General features: G+C 41.2%; 1 protein-coding gene across 4 annotated transcripts in view; it reads left to right on the forward strand.

Moving 5' to 3' along the window:
* Nucleotides 1-24,944, forward strand: part of LOC122651836 (protein ENHANCED DISEASE RESISTANCE 2-like) — a 160,103-nt gene that overhangs the window by 79,239 nt on the left and 55,920 nt on the right. For 3 of the 4 annotated variants that reach the window (XR_006331522.1, XM_043845386.1, XM_043845387.1), the window contains exons 18-20: nucleotides 2,119-2,166; nucleotides 7,859-8,002; nucleotides 8,111-8,206. Coding sequence is in view for 3 of the 4 variants with exons in the window: in XM_043845386.1 (XP_043701321.1) it covers nucleotides 2,119-2,166; nucleotides 7,859-8,002; nucleotides 8,111-8,206 (288 nt within the window). In the remaining variant the exon portion in view is untranslated. The remainder of the gene's footprint in view (nucleotides 1-2,118; nucleotides 2,167-7,858; nucleotides 8,003-8,110; nucleotides 8,207-24,944) is intronic. The other variant, XM_043845388.1, reaches the window with a different exon arrangement.

Genomic DNA, 24,944 nt, shown 5'->3' on the forward strand with positions numbered 1-24,944 from the left:
GTAGCTTCCAAAGGAGTATCACAAGTATGATACCGTAACAAGCCAGTCTCTGAGAGTAGGTCCATAACATACTTCGTTTGGGAGAGAAAAATGCCTTTGGAAGAATAAGCAACTTCAATCCTAAGGAAGTACCTTAGTTGTCCTAGATCTTTTATTTCAAATTTTCGTCCCAAGAAAATCTTTAGGTGAGAAACCTCATCAACATCATTACCGGTCACAACTGTGTCATCAATATAGACTATAAGAAGGGTGATCTTATCTCCACAACGCTTGATGAACAAGGTGTGATCAGCATTACTTTGTTTGTCTCCTACAGAGATCATTGCTTTATGGAACCTACCAAACCAAGCCCAAGGGGATTGCTTCAGCCCATATAATGCCTGCTTCAGTCCGCAAACATTCCCATGAGTCTTGTCACATGAAAAACCTGGAGGAATCTTCATATAAACTTCCTCTTCAAGCTCTCCATGAAAAAGGCATTTTTTACATCCAATTGTTGCAAATTCCAGCCCAGATTGACAACATATGACAATAACACCTAAACATTATTCAACTTTGCAACTGGGGAAAAAGTCTCCTGGTAGTCGATCCCATTGGTTTGAGTAAAACCCCTGGCCACAAGTCTTGCTTTGTATCTATCTACTGACCCATCCATCTTCTGCTTGACTACAAATACCCATTTACAGCCGATTGGTTTCTTGCTCGGAGGAAGAACCACTAACTCCCACGTCTCATTTTTGGATAAAGCTTTCATCTCTTCCATCATGGCTGCTTTCCACTTTGGATCTGCAATTGCCTCCTGCCACTTTTGTGGAATAGAAACAGAGGAAAGAGAAGACACAAAGGCACGATATGAAGAAGACAAAGAATCATAGGAAACAACATTGGAGATGGGATGTTGGGTACAAGACCTAATGCCTTTACGAACAGAAATAGGTAATGCAAGAGAAGGATCCTTACTAGATGGAGTAGCAGGCTCTAGATCAAGATCTGATGATTGGAGAAGAGGCACAGTAGTGGTGGTAGTCTCAACTTGCTCCTTGTGCTTAGGGACCCGGGTATAGACTTTATCAACAGGAATCCGACTCACATGTTTACGAACCAATTGCTCCCCCTGAACAGGAACCAAACTAGAAGCTGGAGTAGGGGCTAGAGGAGATGGCTCCCCCTGAATAGGAACCGGTAATATAGCAGGCACATCTTCAATACCTGAATCATGCTCCCCCTGAAGAGGTGACTGAGAATAATCTGCCAGGGATTCATGGAAGACAACGTAAGCTGAGTAGGAAGGTGATAACACTTGTATCCTTTTTGGGTAGCTGAGTAGCCCAAAAAAATACACCGAATGGCACGAGAATCAAGCTTGCCATGAGGATGATGGTTACGAGCAAAACATACACAGACAAATATCTACGGTGGAACAAGAAATGAAGAACCCTGGTTGACTTGTTTATTTTATATACCCTGCCATACTACCCATTGATATGTTTTCTTTCTCTTAAATTTCAATTCTGTTCTAGAACTCTGAAGCTCATGAGTTCTGGTTTTCCTGTTCATGTCAACTTCAACTTATTTTGCAAATTCTGATTTGCTGAATTATCAAATTTGAGCCCTTAACTGATTTCTATTTTGAGTTCTTAAAAGTTCCCATCAAATCTGCAGTTTGGGAGTTTTCCTAGTTGAAGTGGGTTTGTCCCACAACTTGAAATCCAACCGTTGGAATTAAACCAGACTTTGCAAGTCTAATTACCTGTTGAAGTGATCTTTCAGTTAGAGTTTCATATCCATCAGAACTGTTTTGCTCAAATTATTAAAGTTTCTTGGATTCTGGTTCTAGTGCCTTATTCTCTGCAATCCTAACTTTCTGAATGTTCTAACATCTTAAATCTGTTAGAAGATTAGAAACCCCATTACTTCCACCCTTAAGTCTCTTAGGGTTGAGCTTGGTTGGCTGTCAACCCAATCTAAACTGCCCAAATTGTGACACTTGTGGAGTTGAATGATATTTCTATTGGATTTGAACTTACAGCTTTTTTACCTGAATTTATGAGCTTCTTAGTTCATCAAATATTATTTGGAAGACAATAATTCCTGACTAACTTGTCTTCTCATTTTCAGTCAAAAGCTGGGAAGAAACTGCCATTCATGTTGATCATTAATTTAGAGGTATGTGTCTTAGATATTGATTTTTTTGCTTCATGTCATTGTGAATGAGATCCATATATAAGGTACGAATATATGCCAATCACTGATACTCTAAACATAGAGATGGAGGTTGTTATTATCCTCTTAAATGCTGAGTTTGTACCATACATAATTGTCAAGGCGTCAAAGCAACCCAAGGCAGTGGAGGGGTGCCTAGGTGCCCAAGGCGCCCTCTTGTTCCCCCCCCCCCCCTTTTCTATTCCATGATCCCACAATACATTAACCACAAATTATGAGCCACATTGGTGAACGTTCATGCTCAATTATAACATTTGGAGCAATAAACAGAGAAAATTTTCAACATATACACCAATCAATGTTAACAGTTCTTATAACATAATACCAATAGCAAATTTTCAGGGGTTACTGTGGCATGCCTTCGGAGCAATAAACAGAGAAGAAATTCAACATAGTACAATACATATACACCAATCAATTATAATTATTCGTATAACATAATACCAGCATGTATATACTCCAATCAATTATAACATTTTAAGAACTCATAAAAATACAATTATCCTGCTTTGTGGTAGAATTAAGCTAAAAGAATTAAACTGGGTCACTGACACCAACAATGGTTCTAGTTAGCAATGGTATTTCAGAGTTCAGACCAAGATATAAAAGAGGGGTAAAAAACAAACCACTGGCCGACAGAGAAGAGAAGTAAGGGGGAAAAAAGAAAAGAAAAGAGAAGAAGAAGAAGATGAAGAAGACAAAAAAATACAAACTAGTGCCCGACAGAGAAGGGCTGTAGGGGAAAAACAAACAAACTTAACTTACTCTGGAATCAGGGGTTTCCGCAATGCTGCTGCCTACCAGAATCAGACAATACAGCCACTGCCCACCGGAATCTTCGCCGATGTCTTGTCAGAGTGGAAGTAAACTCTCACTGACTCCCTAGGGTGTGTAACATTGGTAAGTTTGATTAACAATCAAACAACGAAGAAAAGGAAATAAGTTTTGTAAGTTACAATTTTTTTAAACCTGGTGATTGCATGCTTCTGATCTGTCTGATATTAGCTACGCAAGCAAATAAATTGTTAGAGATATCATTTTTTATTCTGTTGATATTAAAAAAAAACACCAATAAACATTCAAAGGCAACCGCCGAGGCATATAGGGGGCTGTATGCCTGTATCACAACGCTCAAAAAAACATATCTGGTCTTTTTTTGTTTTGTTTTGTTTTTTTTTTTTGGAACAAGTTTGGAACAGAACATGTATGTGACGTCCGATTTGTTTTTATGTTTATTTTTGGAATGAAACGGATGGAAAAAAAAATTCTTAGTCATTGGAGAAACAAATTTGAAGTTGCTTTTGAAAAAACTGAAATATAAACTTGTAACAAAAAGGGAGCCCAAAGGTCCAGACTCTCGACCTCGACCCTACAGTCTCTTTTCAGTTTTCACTCTTTCTCCCTCTCTTTCACCCTAAGCTTCACTCTCGAGCCCAACAGTCACCGCTACGTGCATTGTCCCTCCTACTCTCAGGCGAAGAAAAGGAATCAATTCACTTCCTCTTTCTCAAGCTAGACAGTTGCCGCTGCTCAAATCGTCCCTTTTTTATATTGCCACTGCTCGGATCATCCCTAGGTTCTGCTCCTCTCTCTCTCTCTCTGTTTCTGTATTTATATTTCTCACATCATCGCTTCTTCACTCTCTCTAACTCTTGTGGAAATATATGTTCAGAAGTTTGCCTGCATATTTAGGGCTTTTTGAAAAATTTGTTGTTTGTTGTATTGCGGGAGGGAAGTGGTAAGTAAGGTTTAAAGTATTAGTATCGGGTATGTTCGTTACCGTTTCAGCTAAAAGCTCGAACTGTTAGGGAAGGGCAACGTCAATGTATACATTAACACTCCCCTGCACGTGCAGGCCAAGATCCCATGGTCCTTCCGACGCACTTCCCAGGAGTCGAATACTTGACCTCTCTACTCTGATAACATGTTCGCTACCATTTCACCTAAAAGCTCGAACTGTTATGGAAGGGCAATTTCAATGTAAATATCAACAGGGTATCATATCGGAGGGATGATTTTAAGAGACGTATCGTATTGGATTGGAGAGACACAAGATATGCTAGATACGTATGGAAATGGTCAAGAAACATATCGAGATGGTTAGGATATATGCAAAATACAGTTTTGAAGCATAAAACTCTATATGTAAAATATATCATGTATAAATAGCAGAACAAAATACGACAAGACAAGTGCATTCAATTGATTACATAAAGGTTGAGGTTCTTAAATGTACTAATACCAAAATTTGTTTAGGTATCGTACGGTACCATATCATATTGGCACCTTAAAAATACGATACGTATCAGTTAGAAGGATACTTAAAACCTTAGCAGTAAGCTTCAGATGAAAATTCATTTTTGACCTTTGATCTCAGTTTCCCTAGAAGTTCTAATCTATTTATAGTACGGAAATTTTCATTTTCCCTCTGGTTTCTTTTCGTTCTTGATATGATCGTGATGGCTGTTGCTCTTCTTTTCTGTTGTTGATAATTCTATTGAAATTGGTTTCCCAACTGTAATCCAGTGATCGTTTGTCAGGTGTTTCTTGTTCTGTTTAGGGCAGTGTGTTTTAGAGTTATCTGTATAAGCCATAGGCCTTGGATCACTCAGGTTCAGTCTATTAAGCTTAATATTGTTGAATGCTTCCCTGGAAACATTGGGAAGGTTGGACTTGAAAGCTTTGGGCATCCTTCAGTCATTTTCAGTGCCGATAGGTGCAACTGATTACATTAGAGTGGAGATTAGAGCATTACTAGTCTCATTCACATGGAGATCTTGTTCTAGAAATTCCACTGTGGATGAATTAGCCTAGAGTAGTATTCTAAGTGCCTCTGGCCCTTACCCAATAATGTCGATAGGTTGGATATTTTTGCTGTTTTCCTTCTTCTGTAATACTTGTGCTTACCATTTGGACTGCTGAATCTTCTTCCTATTCTTCTTCTGTTTTTATTAATCACATCAATTGTAGATGACTTCTTTGATCAGATGCAACTATTGCTCTATTGAACTTGTAGATCCAAATCTGTTGGTTGTAATTGTTGATTCTCTTGTTAGTGAAAACCAATCTGCTTTTGTCCATGGTAGAAGCATTTCAGACAACATCCTCCTTTGCCATGAAATTGATAGGAAAAAACACTCTCCCTCAGCTCTTTTGATGGTGGACATTCATAAGGCCTTTGGCTCTCTTCATTGGGATTTTATTCTCGATGTCATGAACAAGATGTTGTTTCTCCCTATCTTCACATACTGGGTCTACCACTGTATTTCTTCTCCCCATTTTTCTGTCCTTATCAATGGTAGTCCAGCCGGTTACTTCCCCTCTACTGGTATCTGCCAAGGCTGTCCCCTCTCCCCTTACCTCTTCACCCTAGCCCTTGAGGTCCTTTCCAGATGTATCCAATCCCTCACTGACCAGCCCCCTATCCCCAAATGTAAAGCCCTAAAGCTTACTCATCTTGCCTTTGCTGATGACTTCATGCTATTTTTTAAAGCTGACCCTGTCTCCCGTCAGTCCACCCTTCTTCAGATTTCGGGGTTCACTGTTGGTTCTCTTCATGTAAAGTACCTGGGTCTCCCCCTTATCCCCTCTAGGTTGATGGGTCACCATTGCTCTCCGATGCTTGATCTTATGAGAAAAAGACTTCAACTGTGGAAGGGCAAGCTTCTTTTCTTTGCTGGCATCTTGAGCTTATCAGATCTGTTCTCCAGGCCACTCCTCTTTATTGGTCGGGTATGTTTGGTATCCCTCAATCAGTTATCTCTAGGTTGGAAGCTCTTATGTGCCCTTTTCTTTGGAAAGGTTCTGAAACCTCCAAATACCTCCACCCTATCTCCTGGGCCTCCATCTGTCTTCCCAAAGCTGAGGGTGGATTGGGTCTCAGACGCATAAAGGACATCAATACAGCTGGTACTTTGAACCTGATCTAGAAGATTGCCTCCAAGAAAAAGAGTATTTGGGTTGACTGGGTCTACTCAAGATATCTTCGCAATGATTCTATTTGGACGGTCCCCATCCCCTCAGATTCCTCTTGGGTTTGGATAAAGATTGTGAAGCTTAGGCCTTTGGCTCTTGGATCTTATCACTTCTCTGATTGATGATGGGGCCTCTACTAGACTTTAGTTGGACAACTGGCACCCTGCTGGTATTCTTCTTCAAATAGTGACCCCGTGTTGCATCCTCTGCTGGAATGGTCAAGAGGATATCGATCACCTATTCTTCAAATGCCCATTCTCCTCGAAGATCCAGTCTTGGCTCCTTGTTCGTTGCTGGCCGGCAAGGCGGTGGATTCTCCCTTTCCATAGAGAATGGATTTGGGTGGATATGACTTTCAGTGGCTCTTCTTTCTTTGACCGAGTGGGTAAACTGGATTTTAGCGCTGTTGTACATCACATTTGGTTTGCAAGAAATCTTCAAAGATGGACTACCAAATCCAGATCCTTACATCAGATTTGTGATTCCATCTCCTTCAATATCAAAAGCAAACTTTTGGCAGTTCCCTTACGGTTTATTATTCCCAAAAAAATAGACATTGGATTTTCTTGGAATTTTTCCCTTCAAGGGTTGTATTTTGGCTGTTTTTTGTGCTTTCTTGGCTTTTAGCCTTTTCTCCTTGCATCCCCCCCCGGGGGGGGGGGGGGGGGCTTTCTCTTTTTGGTTAATGAAATTTTTATTCATCCCAAAAAAAAATAAAAAAAATTGTTCCCCAAGCCAGTACATTGCTGTTTGCTAAGCAACTAAAACTAATACAAAACAACAATATTGACTTAAACTAAAAAAGGAAATTAACTGGACTAAAATATACCTAACTTGTTGCTCAAGCTACACCCTATGATCTGGTTTTGAGAGAACCAGTAACTCCCAGCCGCAGGGGGCTGGCCTAGCCAAGGTCTGGTTGGCCCTATGGCCCAATGGGCTGGTCCATATTTTTATGTAATGTACCACTCCTTTGCTGATCTCTGTGGTAGTATTTCTGACCATAAAATCGATCTACATCAACCCACTTGCCTCACCTAGAGGAAAGCAATAAAAGAGGGTGGAGGAGGTCAACATAGCTTATTATTTTCTGTGCCTTAGAATCTCTGGGGATGATGAATTGATGACTTGGGTTACCTACCTCAATCCATCCTCGAGTGGATGTTTTCAGTAGCCACAACTATATTAGGGTCAGATCCTCAGATCAAGTAATTAGTTCATCTACCTGAGTTAGGTTGTTGTACCTGTGTCCTTCAACTTAACTAATATAAATAAATCGACGAGAGGGTTATGTCATTACATATATTAGTTTTGTGATGGAAGAAGTACTCGTTTAGTGCTTCACCCAATGCTCTCATCCTTCCTCTCTCGCGTTTTAAAAAAAAAAATCTCTTCACTATGGTATTTGAGTTCCAACAAAAATAGAGAGTATGCAGAGATTGTTCTGTGTGCAATGACCCACTTTCCCCATTATTTATTTATCAAATATCCGATTATTAACTTTTCTTTTAGGGTCAGATAGAAATTATGAGTTGGGTGTATCATGGTGTTGCCAGGCCCGTAGCCATCACACCCTATCTGTCCAGGTAGGCTGTTTTGTACCATTAATGTGAGCTTGACTATTCTGATGGGAAATTATATTTTGGTTGCATCATTGCAGGTTCCAGCAAAACCAAACTACAGTTTGGTTCTCTACTATGGTGCTGATCGGCCTGTAAGAAAAGAATCTTTATTGGGTAGATTTGTGGATGGGACTGACATATTCAGGAACGCAAGACTAAAACTTATTCCAAGTATTGTAGAGGTATGCAATACTTTAACCATCACATAGATCAAGAACCAGGAAGACTGAGTGGGCTTTATGTGTTTATATCAGTTTTACAGTTTCTAATGCATTTTATTGGTCGTGCAGGGATATTGGATGGTCAAACGTGCTGTTGGAACGAAAGCTTGCCTGTTGGGGAAAGCAGTTACATGCAAATACCTCAGACAAGATAACTTTCTGGAGGTAAATATCTACTCATTTCACTTCCAGCATCATCTAGTTCAGTACCTACTGTTTAGGTGCTCTTTTAGCCTTTGTGCAAATTTTGTATTTTGTTTATTTGGTAGTCTCACATTTTCTTATGGCACTCAAGTTGTTTGATCTTTGATATGTATTCTTAAGTTGTTATTCAGTAGTTTAATGTTATTAGCGGTTTAGAAATTAGAAAATTTTCTAGTCATCTGGAAGTTCTAATTAGGTCAACAGTTTTCTTTAACAATTACTTGTATAGGCTATGTATCTTAACTCTTAAGTCATGAGCTGGAAGTATGGAATTGACCATCAGAAATTCTAATTGGGTCCTATTCTAGATATGTGTACCATATGGCAGTCTATCACTAGATATTCCATAACTCACATATCACTAGATATTCCATAACTCACTCATCACTTGAGTTGAGAAGAGAAAAAAAAAAGAAAGAGAATGATTTCGCTTGTCAAGATGACAGAAGCCACCACTTTATTTCTAATCTAGGATTATTACAAATATGGAAGATCTAGTCAGCAACGCTCACCACAATTAACATGTGCATAATGAATCTAGACACTCTAGTGTACCTAGTTACATTACACACTTCAACAAGGGAACTAAAGAGAACCGAAGCGCACTGGGTCAATCCCAAATCCTTCAACACTAACCCTCAAGTTGGTGCATGGATGTCACCATAGTTATCAAGGCGGGAAGGCGACCATGGCGTTTTAGAGGGTAAAAAAACAAGGCGACACCGCCATGGCGGCAAGGTGCCCGCCATGGCGTCCAAGGCGACCAAGGAGTCTGGACGCCTTGATAACTATGGATGTCACGTATGCCCAACTTGGAAAGAATAGGATGAAAGGCCTTCACGGATAAGCCCTTAGTAAAGACATCTACCAATTGGCTCTTTGTAGCAACAATAGGAGTGCACATCAAACCATCTTCGATTTTCTCTTTGATAAAATGTCGATCAATTTCAACATGTTTGGTCTTGTCTTGTTGAACCGGGTTATGGGCTATACTGATTGCAGCTTTGTTGTCACAGTAGAGCCTCATAGGTCCCTCGAGAGCTATTTTTAGATTACTGAGAAGCTTTTTCAGCCAAATAAGAGCCATAGGCCTATATTCAGCCTCGACATTGGATCTAGAAACTACCGAATATTTCTTATGGCCTGTATTCAGCCTCGACACTGGATCTGGAAACTACAAAATATTTCTTACTTCTCCAGGTGACTAGGTTTACTCCAAGGAATGTGCAGTAGCCAGAGGTGGAGCCGCAGTCACTATTGGATCCAGCCCAATCAGTATCAATGAGGGATTCTAACTTCAGACTTCCATTGTTTGAGAATAGAATACCCTTTCCAGGAGCCGACTTTAAGTATCGAAGAATTCTGTATACTTCCTTGAGGTGAACAGTCTTTGGATCATGTAGGAAACGACTAACAACTCCCACAACATAGGCAATGTCCACCCTTGTGTGAGACAAATATATAAGTCTTCCTACGAGACGTTGGTATCGTTCTTTATCCACAGAATCACCACCGGTGCTGCAGAGTTGGTAATGTAGTCCTAGATTGGTAGGAGACTAGGTGTGTAAGTTTGGCCTTGTTGGCCCGAGCCCACCCTGCCCCGTCCTAAGCCCAAACAGGGCTTGGGCTGGATTTTCCAACCCTAATGGCGGGTTAGGGTTTAAATTTTCAGGCCCTGGGTCAAGGTCTGGCTGGGCCAAGGTTGAGGCCTCAGGCTAAGCCTAGCCAGGTCCGGCCCTGTGTTAGGTTATGCTTTACACTTTGTTGTTTACATTTTTCAATTTTTGTTTAGTATCTAATTATCTATTGGTTTACCGGAAAAAAAAAAACTAATTACTATTGAACAAAAATATTTACAATTTTAAGATTTGGCTAAGTTTTTTAACCCAAAGAAAAGTCTAATAGTCATTTGAGTATGAAACAAACCAATACCCAATCACATGTGTCTTATTTTTTTTAATGCATAGGACAACGTAAATGGCAAAAAGCAGAGCAAGTCAGGGCTATCTAGACCCTAGCAAAAATCAGGGTCAATCAGGGCCAACCTAGCCCTTGGCAAAAACCAGGGCCAGCCCGGCCCAATCAGGGTCAATCAGGGTCGGGCTGGGCTGGGCTGAGATATCTCAGCCCGACCTAGAACCGGTTGGGCTTGGGTTGAGCTAAGAGGACTCAAGATTGGGCTAGGGTTTTAAAAAACCCGGCCCTGTTTCACCCCTATAAGAGACCCACTAGAAGCCAATACCAGGATCTGAACTGAACATGTAGTCGGTTAGGTCAAAATGGGTGAAAATTGTGAAATTAGGGTTAGGGTTTGATAGTAGGGTTAGGTCAAGTTGATGTAGGCAGTGAAGGTTACGTTAAGTTTTAACTAGTCTAGGCTTTTTATTTAGAATCTGCAGCAAGGTTATGTTTAAGGTTTCGGGTTTTTGAAAAGAGGAAAAGATGGATTTTTAAGGTTTATGATGGTCAGATGAGGGAGCAACTTGGATCAAGTTTTCCCTAGTATGAGAGGAGAATTCGATCAAAGTATGGTGTGATTTGGCTGGCTGGTTTGGTCTGGGCAGAATTTAGGTATTGGGAAAATTTAAAACAAAAGGGGAATCTTAGGGTTTGGGCTGTGAGTGGATTAGAAGAAGACTTGAAGGGGATGGAGATGCTTCAAACTTACTGTTGCAGAATTTCCTTGGCAGCAGCTTGTTTGATTGTAAGAATTTGAAATAAAATCAGAACTTGAACAAAGAGAGCTTGAATGAACCACACGGGCTTCATATCAAGCTGTCGATTGGATCAAACACCAATCCCACCAACGAACCACCCGGGGCTTCCCACCACTAGGTGTCAATCGGATCAAACACCGATCCCGCCACCCTTGATCAAACACAAGGCAAAAATCTTCAATGGAGAAGAAGAACAGCAAAAGCTTTTCATTAATATCAAAATTCGTGTTCAATACTTGGCCTCCTTACAAGCTTATATAAAAGTCTCAAAAATAGACTCTTACACTAAAAAGGAAAGGCCTAACCCAATCCTTTACCTATTAGGTAACTTAAACTTACTAGGAAACTGAAATAGACTCAAAACAGAGTCTTAATCCAGCCCAACTAAACATTTAAAAGAAAAATTATTAAATCACTTAAATTGAATCACTGGTTCAAACCAGTTTTGGACCGGTTCAATTTAAAACACTAAAACATGAAAATAAACTAAGTATAGATACTAATCCCGTATGCAACATAATTACCCATACTTTAGGTCCATAAAAGTGTCCTATTACATTGAAAACCCATGGGATCAAAGGCCCAACATATACATAACCCAACTCAAGGCTTATTTCCAATAAAATAAACCCTTTAGTTAACTTATCTGCATCAGTTGGTGGTTAACTTCAAAGGGAGACTCAGCAGGTTTACAACCAAGCATCCTAGTTTCTTTAAGAAGATCTAGAATGTACTTTCTTTGGGAGATGAATATCCCTTTACTGGATCTTGCTACTTCAATTCCCAAGAAGTACTTGAGATGTCCTAACTCTTTAGTTTCGAACTCGGTTCCCAGTCGAGTCTTTAAAAGAGAGATTTCTTCGTCATCATCTCCAGTGATCACCATAGTTGTCACAGCGTCTAGGCGATCCAAGGCGTTAGAGAGGGTCCAAAATCCAGGCGACACCCACTAGGCGACCAAGGCGTCCAAGGCGCCCACCTTGTAGGCTTGTAAACAGATCAGATTCGGCTCGGATACGGATCGGATGTAATCAGATCCAGATATTTCTTGGCCGAATACGGATACCTCTAAATGGATTCGGATGCGGATCGAATTCGGATTTTCGATCATCCGTTTACATCTCTGCCTTGTGTAACCCGGACCTTCCTCCCCCTAACGGATACAATACACACTCAATCCATATCTTTTAGATCATGATTCTCTTTTCCTCATATTCTAGAACCTGTTGAATCTTCAAAAACCCTCAAGATCATTATTTACTTAATTTTTTATCATTAAGTATTCGGATTTTTTCCGGACAGATTTTTTTCCGGATATCTCTAAATGAATATGGATATCCCTAAATGGATACGGATGCGGATCGAATTTGGATTTTCGGTTATCCATTTACATCCCTACCGCCTAGGCGACCAAGGCGTCCAAGGCACCTAGGCGACGCTTTGATAACTATGGTATTGATCACTATATCATCCATATAAATAATAAGTGTTGTGACCTTGCCAATTATGTGTTTGATAAATAGCGTATAATCAGCATTACTTTGTTTGAAGCCGAACTTTTGCATAGCCTTCTAAAATCTACCAAACTAAAAACAGGGGGACTGTTTAAACCCATATAGTGATTTCCGGAGTCTACACACTTTTCCAGCTGTAGCAGGTGATTCAAAGCCAAGAGAAATGTCCATGTAGACTTCTTCTTCGAGATCACCGTTGAGGAAGGCATTCTTCACGTCCAACTGTTGAAGATCCCATCCCATGTTTGCAGCACAAGACAACAAGGCTCGAACAGAGTTCATTTTTGCCACTGGGGCAAATGTTTCCTGCTAATTGATGTCATAGGTCCATGTGAATCCATTGGCAACCAGTCTGGCTTTATAGCGAGCAATGGTTCCATCTCCATTCTGCTTTATTGTGAATACCCACTTGCATCCAACTATCTTCTTTCCATTAGGACAATGTACAAGCTCCCAAGTGACATTTTTCTTCGAGGCCTGCATTTCTTCTACCATGGCATTCTTCCATTTTAGGTTTGTGATAGCTTCCTTCCAACCCTGTGGAATAGACAAAGAAGAAACAAAGGCATGGTAGGAGGGGGACAAGGAGTCATAAGGGATAAAATTAGAAACAGGGTGTTTGGTGCAGGCCCTTACTCCTTTTCTAAGAGCAATAGAGCGATCATCAGGATCAGGAGGAGATTCATTACCAGTTGTTTGGATTGGTAGAACCTACTCGTTGGGCATAGATGAACATGGTATGTTTGGGATAGTCTTTTTCTTTTGCCGAGAATAGGTGATGAGATTCTTTTGTTTAGTGGCAGCATCACTCTCATCTGTTTGCTCCCCCTGTAGACGAACAGTATCAATGACAAAAGGAGATGAAGGATTCTCTTCTTCTAGAGTCTCCCCCCTGAAGAGAAGACTAGTAAAAAGTTTCATCCTCATGAGAAGTCACATCCGTCGTAATAAACAATTTGCAAGAAGGGGGATGATAACACTTATAACCTTTCTGGGAAGCAGAATATCCCTTTTGTTGGCTCTTCTAAAAGATTAACTTCTTTTAGAGATAAACTTGTCCTCCAAATTTTTAATGTTGCTCCAATTCCACTTCGTTTCAAACCTCCTTTAGCAATTTATTGGTGCCCCCCCCCCCCCTTCACTGCTGTAAAACTCAATGTGGATGGAGAGTGTAGAGGTAACCCCGGAGTGGGTAGAGGGGGAGGAATTATTAGAGATGGAAGAGGAAAAGTCTTGGCTGCCTTCGCTAACTTTTATGGGGAGTGCACTAACTCCAATGCGGAATTTAGAGCCTTAAGGGATGTTCTTAAGCTCTGTGCTGAAATGGGTTTTCTTGATTTCCATGTAAATTCTGATTTTGCTTTAGTTGTGCACTGCGTCTCTATAAAGAGCTGCAATATTTGGAAGGGGTGGTACTGGTTCCATGAAATTCTGTCTTTGGTGCAATCCCTTCGGCTGATGGTTTGATTCACTTTTAGAGAGGGTAACAGAGCGGCTGATTGTTTAGCCAATTATGCCTGCGATTCGGCGTCTAACACGGCATTTAATTCTTAGGTTAACATTCCCCCAGAGCTTAGGAAAATAATTTGGGAGGAAGCAGCGGGTATACCTGTTATTCGTACATAGCTTTCTTCTTTGGTTTGAGGGTTTTTAGTGTGCAGTTTTTCTTGATGCGAGAGTGAGTTTTTTGTCTCTTTGGGTTGGGGTAAGGCGGGTTATGTCCCCCCCCCCCCACCCTTGTAGTTCTTGATTTTATATGATTTGATTTTTAATAAAATGCCAGGGACCAACTCAGGTCCCAGATAATATTTGGGTTAGAGAAAAAAAACGTGGTCAAGTTTTGACCAAGAGGGGGCTGAGTTGTGAGCAAAGCAGGCACATCCAAATATATGGGGAGTAAGTTGAGAAGCAATAGTGGGATCGAGAAGCTGGCTAACTGGTGTCTTGAAATTGAGGGCATCGGAAGGAACTCGATTGATAAGAAAGCCAGCAGTTAGCACAGGCGCAGCCTCACCCCAATATTTTTAGAAACCTAAGTGGTAAAATCAGAGACTGAGTGACCTCCAGAAGATGGTGGTTCTTTTGTTCTGGGATCCCATTTTGCTCAGGGGTGCGGACACATGAGGTCTAAGAGAGGATTCCATGTGTATCAAGATACTGAAGAAATGAATCGTCAATGTATTCTGTTCCATTGTCGCTACGGAGAACCTTAACTTGGGCATTGAACTGGGTTTGGATCATTTTGTGGGAGGACTGGAGATAGGAGAAAGCTTCAGATTTGGACCGAAGAAGATACACCCAGGTTAGTCAAGTACAGTTGTCAATAAAGGTGATAAACCATCTAAACCTACCCCTAGCAACGATCTGAGAAGGACCCCACAAGTCAGAGTGAATAACAGAAAAAAGGAATCAAGCTTTTATTATTATTGGAAAATACGAGGTCCAGGTGTGCTTGGCAAGTTCATAGATGTCACAATTAAATAGGTCCAAATTACATTTTTTGACTAAAGAAGGAAACAAAAGACACAAAATACAAAAGGAAGGATGACCGAGACGACGATGCCAATGATGGAGCCGTCGGAGAGCATTCTCTTCTCAAATATAATGAGTTAAAATTAGAGAGAGAGCAGCAATAAGACCTGAATCCAAATAGTAAAGAGTAAAGACCATCCCACACTCTACCATATACAATTGTTTCCCTGTCGCTAGGTCTTGAAAAACACAATGAGAAGAATAGAAGTGAATAGGACAATTAAGATCAGTGGTAAGACAGTGAATGGAAAGCAGGTTGGCACAGAGATTGGGAACATGCAAGACAAAACATAAAAAAATACTGGGAGAGCATGAGATAAACTCTTTATGGGAAATAGCAGAAAGATATCGGCGACTCGGACCTTGTCCTTGCCCGAACAAGGGTTATAAGAGGCAAACAAGTCCGAGGAGCTGGTCATATGATCCAAGGCTCCAGAATCAATTAGCCACGAATAATCAGTATGAGAGGACACAAGGAAAATACCTAATTGGGCTAAATGGGAAGCAGGGTAGGTAGAGGAAGCCGTGGTAGAAGAGGCATCACCAAGATAAGTCACCATACATTGGAGCTGAGTCACAAGTTGTTTTGCAGACATAGATGGAGTACCAAGAATGATCTCTGTAGTCTCAATTAAGTGAGCCTGACGACGAGTAGAACCAGATTTGCCTCCCTTGCCACCCCCTTTAGGACGACCATGTAATTTCCAGCTAGTCTCCCTAGTGTGACGCGGCCACAATAATCATATTTTACTGGATGACAAGAAGCACCAGCCTTGTTGATCGAACCAGCACTGTCCACAGGTACAGAGGTCTGTGGTATAGAAACAATAGCAGACCAAGGAGGAGCAGTAGGCAAGGTTTTAGGTCTCAGTTACGCCACTAGTTTCACCAGGCCACGAAACCGAGATCTCAGCGAGATCATCTATTTTTTTTTTTTTTTCTGAACTCGATGGTAGGTTTCAGTGGACATATGGCCAAGATAGGGGCTGAAACTTGACAGTCCCCCTATTTTAGGCCGTCTAAACACAGTCGAACCATTAGTTATTACAGATTCAAACCCAAAATGGTACTTTGACTACATACTCTTAAGTGGGTAGTCTACGGCGTGCGTGAGGTCTACCCTAGGCTATTCCACATAATATGTAGAACTCATAATTAAAGTAGAAAACAAGAAGTGCAAAACAACTTAAATAAGCATTAGGAACTAAAATACATCAAACCATAACCCATTTAACCATTACATACTACATAGTGATGGACTGATTGTTCGACTGTTTGTTCATTTGTTAGACACTTGGAAAGAGACATAGTCACGTAGATTAACTAAATCTTCAATGAATCAAGCTTTGATGAGGTATTGGAGTTGTGATTTGCCAAAAGAAATGAAAAAAATGACCCAAAGCTTTGATGAGGTGTTGGAGGAGATTAGCAGCTTCAATCTTCAATGAATCAAGCTTTGATGAGGTGTTGGAGGTGTGATTTGCCAAAAGAAATGAAAAAAATGACCCAAAGATGGAGTTTCCCCTTCACAAAGGCGATCTAAGCGAGAGAGAGGCAAGAGCGAGTCGAGATCTCGTCGAGTTATGGTGTTTTTTGAGCTTTTTGGTTCAACTGAGTCGAACCGAAACGAGAAATAGCTCGAAATCTCGGTGAGATACCGAGATCTCGAGCGAGATATGGTATTAATTCTGTATCGCTTGTCATCTCGACTCGTGATGCTACAAAACCGAGATAAAAGTGAGATCTCGCCAAGATCTTGAACTATGGCAGTAGGAGGATCATGACAAAACGGCGGTGATCCTCATGTTGTTACATATTATAGGCTTCAAGCAGTGTAGGGAATGTACTGATGTTCAAAATCTAGATGTGTATCTAATTATGCTTAGGGTTAAGGCTAGTGAGGAAAGCATAAACTCGTTCCATTTCATGTTCCTTTGCAAATGTGGCTGCCTGCATCAACGGGGTTGGTCATGGTAACAAGATGATAAAAATCCAATTGTAACCATAACATTGTAAGGGCAGAGTAACAGGCAGACACTGAGAGGTCCTTTTGTCTAGTTTCTTGAGCCTGACGACAAATTTCATAGATTTGGGCATTGTAGTTGGCTTGAGTACTTGACCATTAGTGTACTTTGCAGCATCGCATAACTCCTTGGCTAAATTAAGGAGGACAAAGTTGGAACCAATAGAAGTCTCCATGGACTTCAACAAGAATGACATGATCAAGGCATCAATAGCTAACCAGTTGTCCATAACTGGAGATTTAGTGGGCATAGGTGTATCACCAATAGTATATGCCAAAAAATGATTACCACGAATGGTAAGGAGGCAGGCACGAGACCATGCTAGGTAATTGGATCCATTCAACTTAGTGGGTCTGGGTTGGAGAGAGTGATGATGGTGAGGGGTAGTAGGGTGACTAAGGTCGCCGCTCCCAGTACCAACTGTTATGCTAGAACCCTCCATTAAAAGGACGAAACAAATGCACTAAAGTTGAGAAGAAAGTTGTTACTCACAACACAGAAAGGCCAACAAAGCAGAGGCAACAGGCACAAAAAGTACCAAGTACACAGCAAAGGTACACGCAAGTGAAGGCTAGAGAAGCACAGGAAGACAAGGCGCAGAAGGTTAGGCAGGTCATCTAGAGGGCCTGTGGAGTCGACAGGAGCCACAAAGGGGCCAGGCAGAGGCAACGGGGTTTTAAAGGAACCGGCGCAACACTGGAGTGGCCAGGCGAGGATGTCGAGATGCTGGAGAGGCCAGGTGTCAGGGGCAGAAGGCCCTAGGGTCGAGCGACAGGGGTGGGAAGCCCTGGGAGGTCAGCAGCAAGGAGCGGATGACCCCTGGTTTGGTTCGACAGGGGCTGGAGGCACTGATCGATCACTAATAGGCTAGGGCGGGGCCCTAGTAGGTGCGGACAAAGGCGAGGGCCTTTGGAGGCGCAACAATAGTATTAAATCTTGTTTCGGCAGGCCATTTCGCCTTAACCGAAATTTCCTAGATATCAAAATTTCACCGAAATTTAGTATTTTCTGCAAGATTTCAGTTGGTCATTTGGTGGGTTTTAGGCCAAATTAAGGCCTGAAACTTCATGGAAACCCTATTTTAGACTATATAAACACATGTAAATGTTCAAATTGCAAAAGTAGTCACCTAAAATGATGTTTTGGATTTGCACCCTTGATTGGCAGTATTAGAGGACATAATAAGCAATTTAAACAAGTAAATCATACAAACATAATGTCAATGACTCATAAGTATATAATTTGGATGACATCAATGTACTCTCCTAATACAAGTCAAGTGTCTAATAATAATAATTACTGCGCCGTCTAGGATCGATCCCACTCATAGTCCGATGGAGCCGACGTGCATTATCCTCTGATTGTAGGACATATGAATGCGACATAATAGTTTGGGACAAGAAACGAGTATGGTCCTCCACAGTTGCCATATAAATTGCATCATCGACAAAGTTCAAAATAGCAAAAGCTGGAACATCAAAAGTCGAAATGAGGTAACCCAAAGAGGTCTCAGTCCAAATTTTGACCAAGACTGCCGAGATTTGAGCCTTTTATAATGTGACTTTGTCACGTCTGGCCGAAATTTCGGCGAGATGTTAAACACAGCCGAAATTTCTACCGAAACCTTGCATTTTTTCCATTTCAAAGTACCATTTCATTTCGGCTCTACCAAATTATTCGAAATTTCTGAGATCTTGATAAAATTTCATCGAGATTTTGAACTATGGGCGCAACAGCAGTGGTAAAGTGGCCATTGGAGCCGAATGATGGTGGCGGATGTAACGGTGCTCAATGGTTGTTAGTGTCTGTTAGACATGCATTGGCGCATGTTCAGTCAACCATGTCTAACGCAGTGAGGCCGGAGCCTTGAGATCGGTGGTGGTTCTCTACAGGCGGTGGCAGTGAAGAAAGGAAACCAAAAAAATATTTAGGGTTTCTTGCTCTGATACCAAGTTGAGAATAGAAAAGAAAGAGAATGATTTGGCTTATCAAGATAACAGAGGCCACCACTTTATTTATAATTTAGGATTATTACAAATATGGAAGATCTACTTAGCACAATTAACGTGTGCAACATGTGCATAATGAATCTAGACACTAGTGTACCTAGTTACATTACACACTTCAACAAGGGAACTAAAGAGAACCAAACCGAACCGAACTGGGTCAATCCCAAATCCTTCAACAACTTGCCCCCTGACTTGTTTTCCCACCTCATGATTTGTCCCTGTCCATGCTTTCGGTGCTAAAATTGTAATCTTCTTAGTTCATATCTGCCCTTGGAGGTTTGATTATGAGCTAGTATTGCATTGTACATTGAAAAATCAATAAAGAGAAAGAAGAAGAAAGAAGAGAGGAGAAGAGAAGAGAAGAGAAACAAGCGGGCTGCAACAGTGGGAGTCGCAGTCTAACTCACGACTGCCCCAATCCATTCATCTTTATAAGTTTACCCAATAGGGTATACAGTGTCAACACCGAAAAGACAAAAACACCCCTCAAGGGGAAATCGTGAATTAGCGCTAATTACTAATTCACGATTCCCTCCTCCCTTACACATAGCGAATTCTTACACTCCCCCTCAAGCTGGAGCATAGATGTTAATCATGCCCAGCTTGTTACAAATATAATCTACTCTTGTACTCCCAAAGACTTTGTAAACAAGTCAGCAAGTTGCTCCCCCGTTCGAACATGACGAGGAGAAATAACCCCTTGTTGCAGCTTCTCACGAACAAAATGACAATCGATCTCAATATGTTTTGTTTTCTCATGAAACACAGGATTCTCAGAAATATGAATAGCAGCCTGATTATCACACCATAGCAACATAGGAGAATCGTCACCAAACCCAAGTTCAGTCATCAATTGTTTAACCCACATCAGCTCACAAGTCCCATGTGCAATAGCCCGATACTCTGACTCTGCACTGGATTGGGCTACAACAGTTTGTTTCTTGCTCTTCCACGACACAAGGTTCCCTCCAACAAACACATAATAACCTGAAGTAGACCTTCGAGCAACTGGAGACCTTGCCCAATCAACATCGGAAAATCCAGCATTCCACCCATGACCATGATCAGAATATAGGAGACCTCGTCCCGGTTCCTTTTTGATATAGCGTAAAACTCTTATAACTGCATCCCAATGAGACGTCCGAGCAGCGGACATAAATTGACTAAGCACACTGACAAGAAAGGAAATGTCAGGTCTAGTCACAGTCAAATAGTTGAGTTTCCCCACAAACCTCTGATACTTCTCAGGGTCATCAAGAATATCACCATCATCTGACATAAGTTTCACGCTAGAATCCATAGGTGTGTCCAAAGGTTTAGAACCCAACAGTCTTGTCTCTGACAACAAGTCAAGAACATATTTTCGTTGAGAGAGCGAAATCCCTTTCTGTGATTGAGCAACCTCAATACCCAAAAAATATTTCAGTCGTTCCAAGTCTTTAGTCTGAAACTGTTGTCCCAAATGTATCTTCAAACTCTCAATACCTGAAGAATCTTCTCCTGTGATAACAATATCATCCACATAAACTACCAAAAATATCCTCCCTACATCAGAAAGTCGACAAAACACTGAGTGATCACTCTCAGACCGTTTCAGCCCAAACTCCAATACAACATCAGTAAAATGACCAAACCATGCCCGTGGCGACTGTTTTAGTCCATACAACGATTTCTTTAGCCTGCACACCTTCCCAGACTCCCCCTGAGCAACAAACCCAGGAGGTTGCTCCATGTACACCTCCTCATGGAGATCACCATGCAAAAATGCATTTTTCACGTCTAACTGAAACAAAGGCCAATGATGTGTAGCAGCCAAAGAAATCAAAATGCGAACTGATGTAAGCTTTGCAACAGGAGAAAAAGTATCCAGGTAATCAACCCCATATACTTGGGCATATCCTTTCGCAACAAGGCGGGCCTTCAAACGAGCCACAGACCCATCAAAGTTGACCTTCACCACAACTATCCACCTACAGCCAATGGCAGACTTACCAGGAGGTAACGAAACAAGTTCCCATGTCTGATTTTCCTCCAACGCAGAGAATTCCTCAGTCATAGCAGCCTTCCACCCAGGATTAGATAAGGCTTCGGTAACAGACTTAGGAATAAGATGACGGTCAACAGTAGACAAGCAAGCAACAAAAGTAGAAGATAAACCAGAATAGGACACGAAATTAGAGATAGGATGCTCGGAACAACGCCGAACACCCTTACGATGCGCAATAGGTAAATCCAAATCAGAAATAACAGGAATAGTGGAAGAAGAGGAAGTACCTATTGGTGGATCCGAAGGCAAAGAAGACGAGGTAGAAGCATTTAACCTGCTGGTGTAGTGATCAAAGGTGCAATCCGGGGTGTCGCTGCCTCGACAAATGAGCGACGTTGAAACACAACAAGTGGATTCGTAGGAGGTGGTGCTGAAGGCAACTGAACCTGCAAAGGAGAAGACTCAACAACATATATGGGCTGATCATCATCCAAGGCTGAATTGGGCACCAAAGACTCAACAAAGGGAATGGACTCAAAGAAAGAAAGATCAGCCGTAACAAAGTATTTATTTAAATCAAAAGAATAACAGCGATACCCCTTTTGAGTTTTAGAATACCCAACAAAAAGACATTTAAGGGCTCTAGGATCCAACTTAGAGCGATGAGGACGATGATCCCGAATAAAACAAACACTCCCAAAAACACGTGGTGGTAACACAAACAAAGGTAGAAGGAAACAACAAAGAATATGGAATACCACCACCTAAAACCGAAGAAAGCATACGATTAATGAGATAACATGCAGTAGGAACAGCATCAGCCCAAAAAATGTTAGCCACTTTCATCTTAAACAGAAGAGATCAAGTGACTTCCATCAAATGTCTGTTTTTCCTTTCGGCGACACCATTTTGTTAAGGTGTATCCGCACAAGAGGACTGATGAAAGAAGTAGAACTGCTAATTACTACGAAGAACTTTCAATGAAGTATTAAATTGATTCTGAATTTCAAGAACAAAGGCACAGAAAATGGAGAACAACTCAGAACGATTTTTCATTAGATAAATCCAGGTAACTCTGGAATAGTCATCTACAAAAGTAACAAAGTAATGAAAACCCAACTTAGAAATAACTGGACACGGACCCCATACATCTGAATGAACTAAAGAAAAAGGTTGGGCAGCCCGTTTATTGACTCGAGAGGGATAACTTATACAGTGAAGTTTCCCAAACTGACAAGACTCACAATGCAAACTAGACAAAGACCGATACCGACTATCTAAAATCTTCAAACTTTCCAACGAAGGATGACCCAAACGACAATGAATTTGATGGGGAAGAGCCACACTCGAACATGCCACAACTGATGTGTCTTCAAGGACATACAACCCCCCAGATTCACGGCTTCTACCAATCGTCTTCTTCGATTTGAGATCCTGAAACACATAATGATCAGGAAAAAAGGTGACAGAACATTTGTAAGCTTTAGTGAATTTTCGAACAGACAATAAATTAAAAGGAAATTTAGGCAAATAAGAAATAGAAGATAAAGACAAAGAAGGGGAGAAACGAAGAAAAATTACCTGAAACCCCAGTCATATGATCCGAAGCAGATGAATCAATGATCCAGGGACGAGAAGTGGATGAAAGACATGCAATAGCATTACCTGGTTGAGCAAGTGTAGTAGTGGAGAACTGAGATGACTGGGAATTTTGAAACTGAGTAAAGCACTCATAATCTTCATCAGACATGGTTACTGTTTTACCCTCAGTCTTGGAAGAAGAAGGAACCACCGAATCACTACTCGCTGAATTTGCAAACTGAGGTGGTTTACCATGACGCTTCCAGTAAAAACACTGAATGTGGCCATAGTTGTCACAGCATCACGGCGATCCAAGTCGGTGGAGGGGTGTCATGTCGATATATCGACATGTCGACCGCCATGGCAACCCATGGCGTTGCCATGGCGAGCATGTCGACCATGTTTTATTTTTTATTTTCTCTATTTTTAATGTTTTAATAGATGTATACTCAAGCCATGTTTTATTTTTTCTCTATTGTTTCTCAAGTTGTAAGAAGAAAATTCAAAAATCAAAGAAGAAATCGAAAGAAATCGAAGAGGGAAAGAAGACAGGAAGAAGAAATCGAAGAAGAAGTCGAAGAAGAAATCGAAGAGGGAAAGAAGAAATCGAAGAGGGAAAGAAGAAATCGAACGAAATCGAAGAGGGAAGAAGAAATCGAAGAGGGAAAGAGAGACAGGAAGAAGAAATCAAAGAGGGACGCCATGGCGTAGGTCGCCATGCAACCTTCTCCAGCGCTAACGCCATGGCGACGCCATGACAACTATGAATGTGGCCAGGTTTACCACAATGGTGACAAGTTCTCACCTGTCCTGAAGTCTCTGAAGCACCAGACGTGGGAGTTTTGCCAGTACCAGTCCCACGACCACCACCACCATTACCTGTCCCACCATTGGGCCCACGGTTTGGTGTAAAAGATGCCAGAGCCGAATTTTCTACAGGAGTAGAATCTTGGCTGTTCTCACGAGAAACTCGTAAAACCCGAGAAAAGGCTTCTGAAAGCGTGGTGATCTTATCACCACCAAGAATCTAGGATCGCACAGACTCAAATTCCTTACGAAGTCCACCCAAAAATACCATAACAGCAAGTTGTTCTCGCTGTTTTACATGTCTTGTACATCAGAAGAAATAGAAGGACAGAATTTAGCTCCTCATACAACCTCTTGAACTCAGCAAAATATTGGGTGACATTAAGGGTCTTCTGATCCACCTTTTATAGAAAGCCTGGGATAGATCATAAATGCGAGACAAGTTGTCCTTTCCAGAATACAAGACATTCAAATATTCCCATAAGTCTTTAACCGTGTCAATATGAGTCACCAAGTCAGCAATCTGATTATCCATCGAATTCAGCATCTGACTCAATATCCTTGCATCCACAGTGTCCCATGTCGTATCAGCCTCAGGTTTTGCCTTCGTCAAGTGATCCTGTTGATCACGACCAATCAAAGCCAACCTGACAACCTTCTTCCATTGCTGAAAATTAGAAATTCCTTCTAACTTCCTTTCAGTAATGCGATGAGAAGATGATGAGATTTCAGTCACTGTAGTCTTTGTATCATCCATTCTAAACCGTCAAAGAAGCCTCAAAAATCAGAAACAGCCCCAAAAAAATTGTCCACCAAACAATCACGATTGAACACAAATCGTGAATCACCACACAAACAAAACCAACATAAAGAGGCACGATTAATATCGCTGACTTCTGAAAAAAATAAAAAAACTGATCTCAATTCATCAATCATCGCCTCCACAATCAATCATCATTACCACCAACAACAGACCTAGTTCTTCATGTAATCATGAACTAGTCTTAAACAAAGATCAAACACAGCATTAGGGTGCTGCTCCCCTTTAATCGAAAAGTTGGAGAGTCTACAACGTGAGTTGTTTTTAGAAGAAGAACTCAGTCGATGTAAACCTTCATACAAGAGCACAATCGATCCTTGGAAGCGTGAATCAGTCTCTAACGATCCCGCTCTGATACCATGAAAAATCAATAAAGAGAAAGAAGAAGAAAGAAGAGAGGAGAAGAGAAGAGAAACAAGAGTGCTGCAACAGTGGGAGTCACAGTCTAACTCACGACTGCCCCAATCCATTCATCTTTATAAGTTTACCCAATAGGGTAAACAGTGTCAACACCGAAAAGACAAAAACACCCCTCAAGGGGGAATCGTGAATTAGCGCTAATTACTAATTCACGATTCCCTCCTCCCTTACACATATCGACTTCTAACACACATAAGCAAGCTTTAAAAACACTTTTGACCAGAATAGTCACTGCTTAGAATGAATATGAAATGTGTTCTAATTTCTCTCACAGCACAAGAATATCCA

Source organism: Telopea speciosissima, chromosome 2, assembly GCF_018873765.1.
Source record: "Telopea speciosissima isolate NSW1024214 ecotype Mountain lineage chromosome 2, Tspe_v1, whole genome shotgun sequence".
NCBI classification, from domain to species: Eukaryota; Viridiplantae; Streptophyta; class Magnoliopsida; order Proteales; family Proteaceae; genus Telopea; species Telopea speciosissima.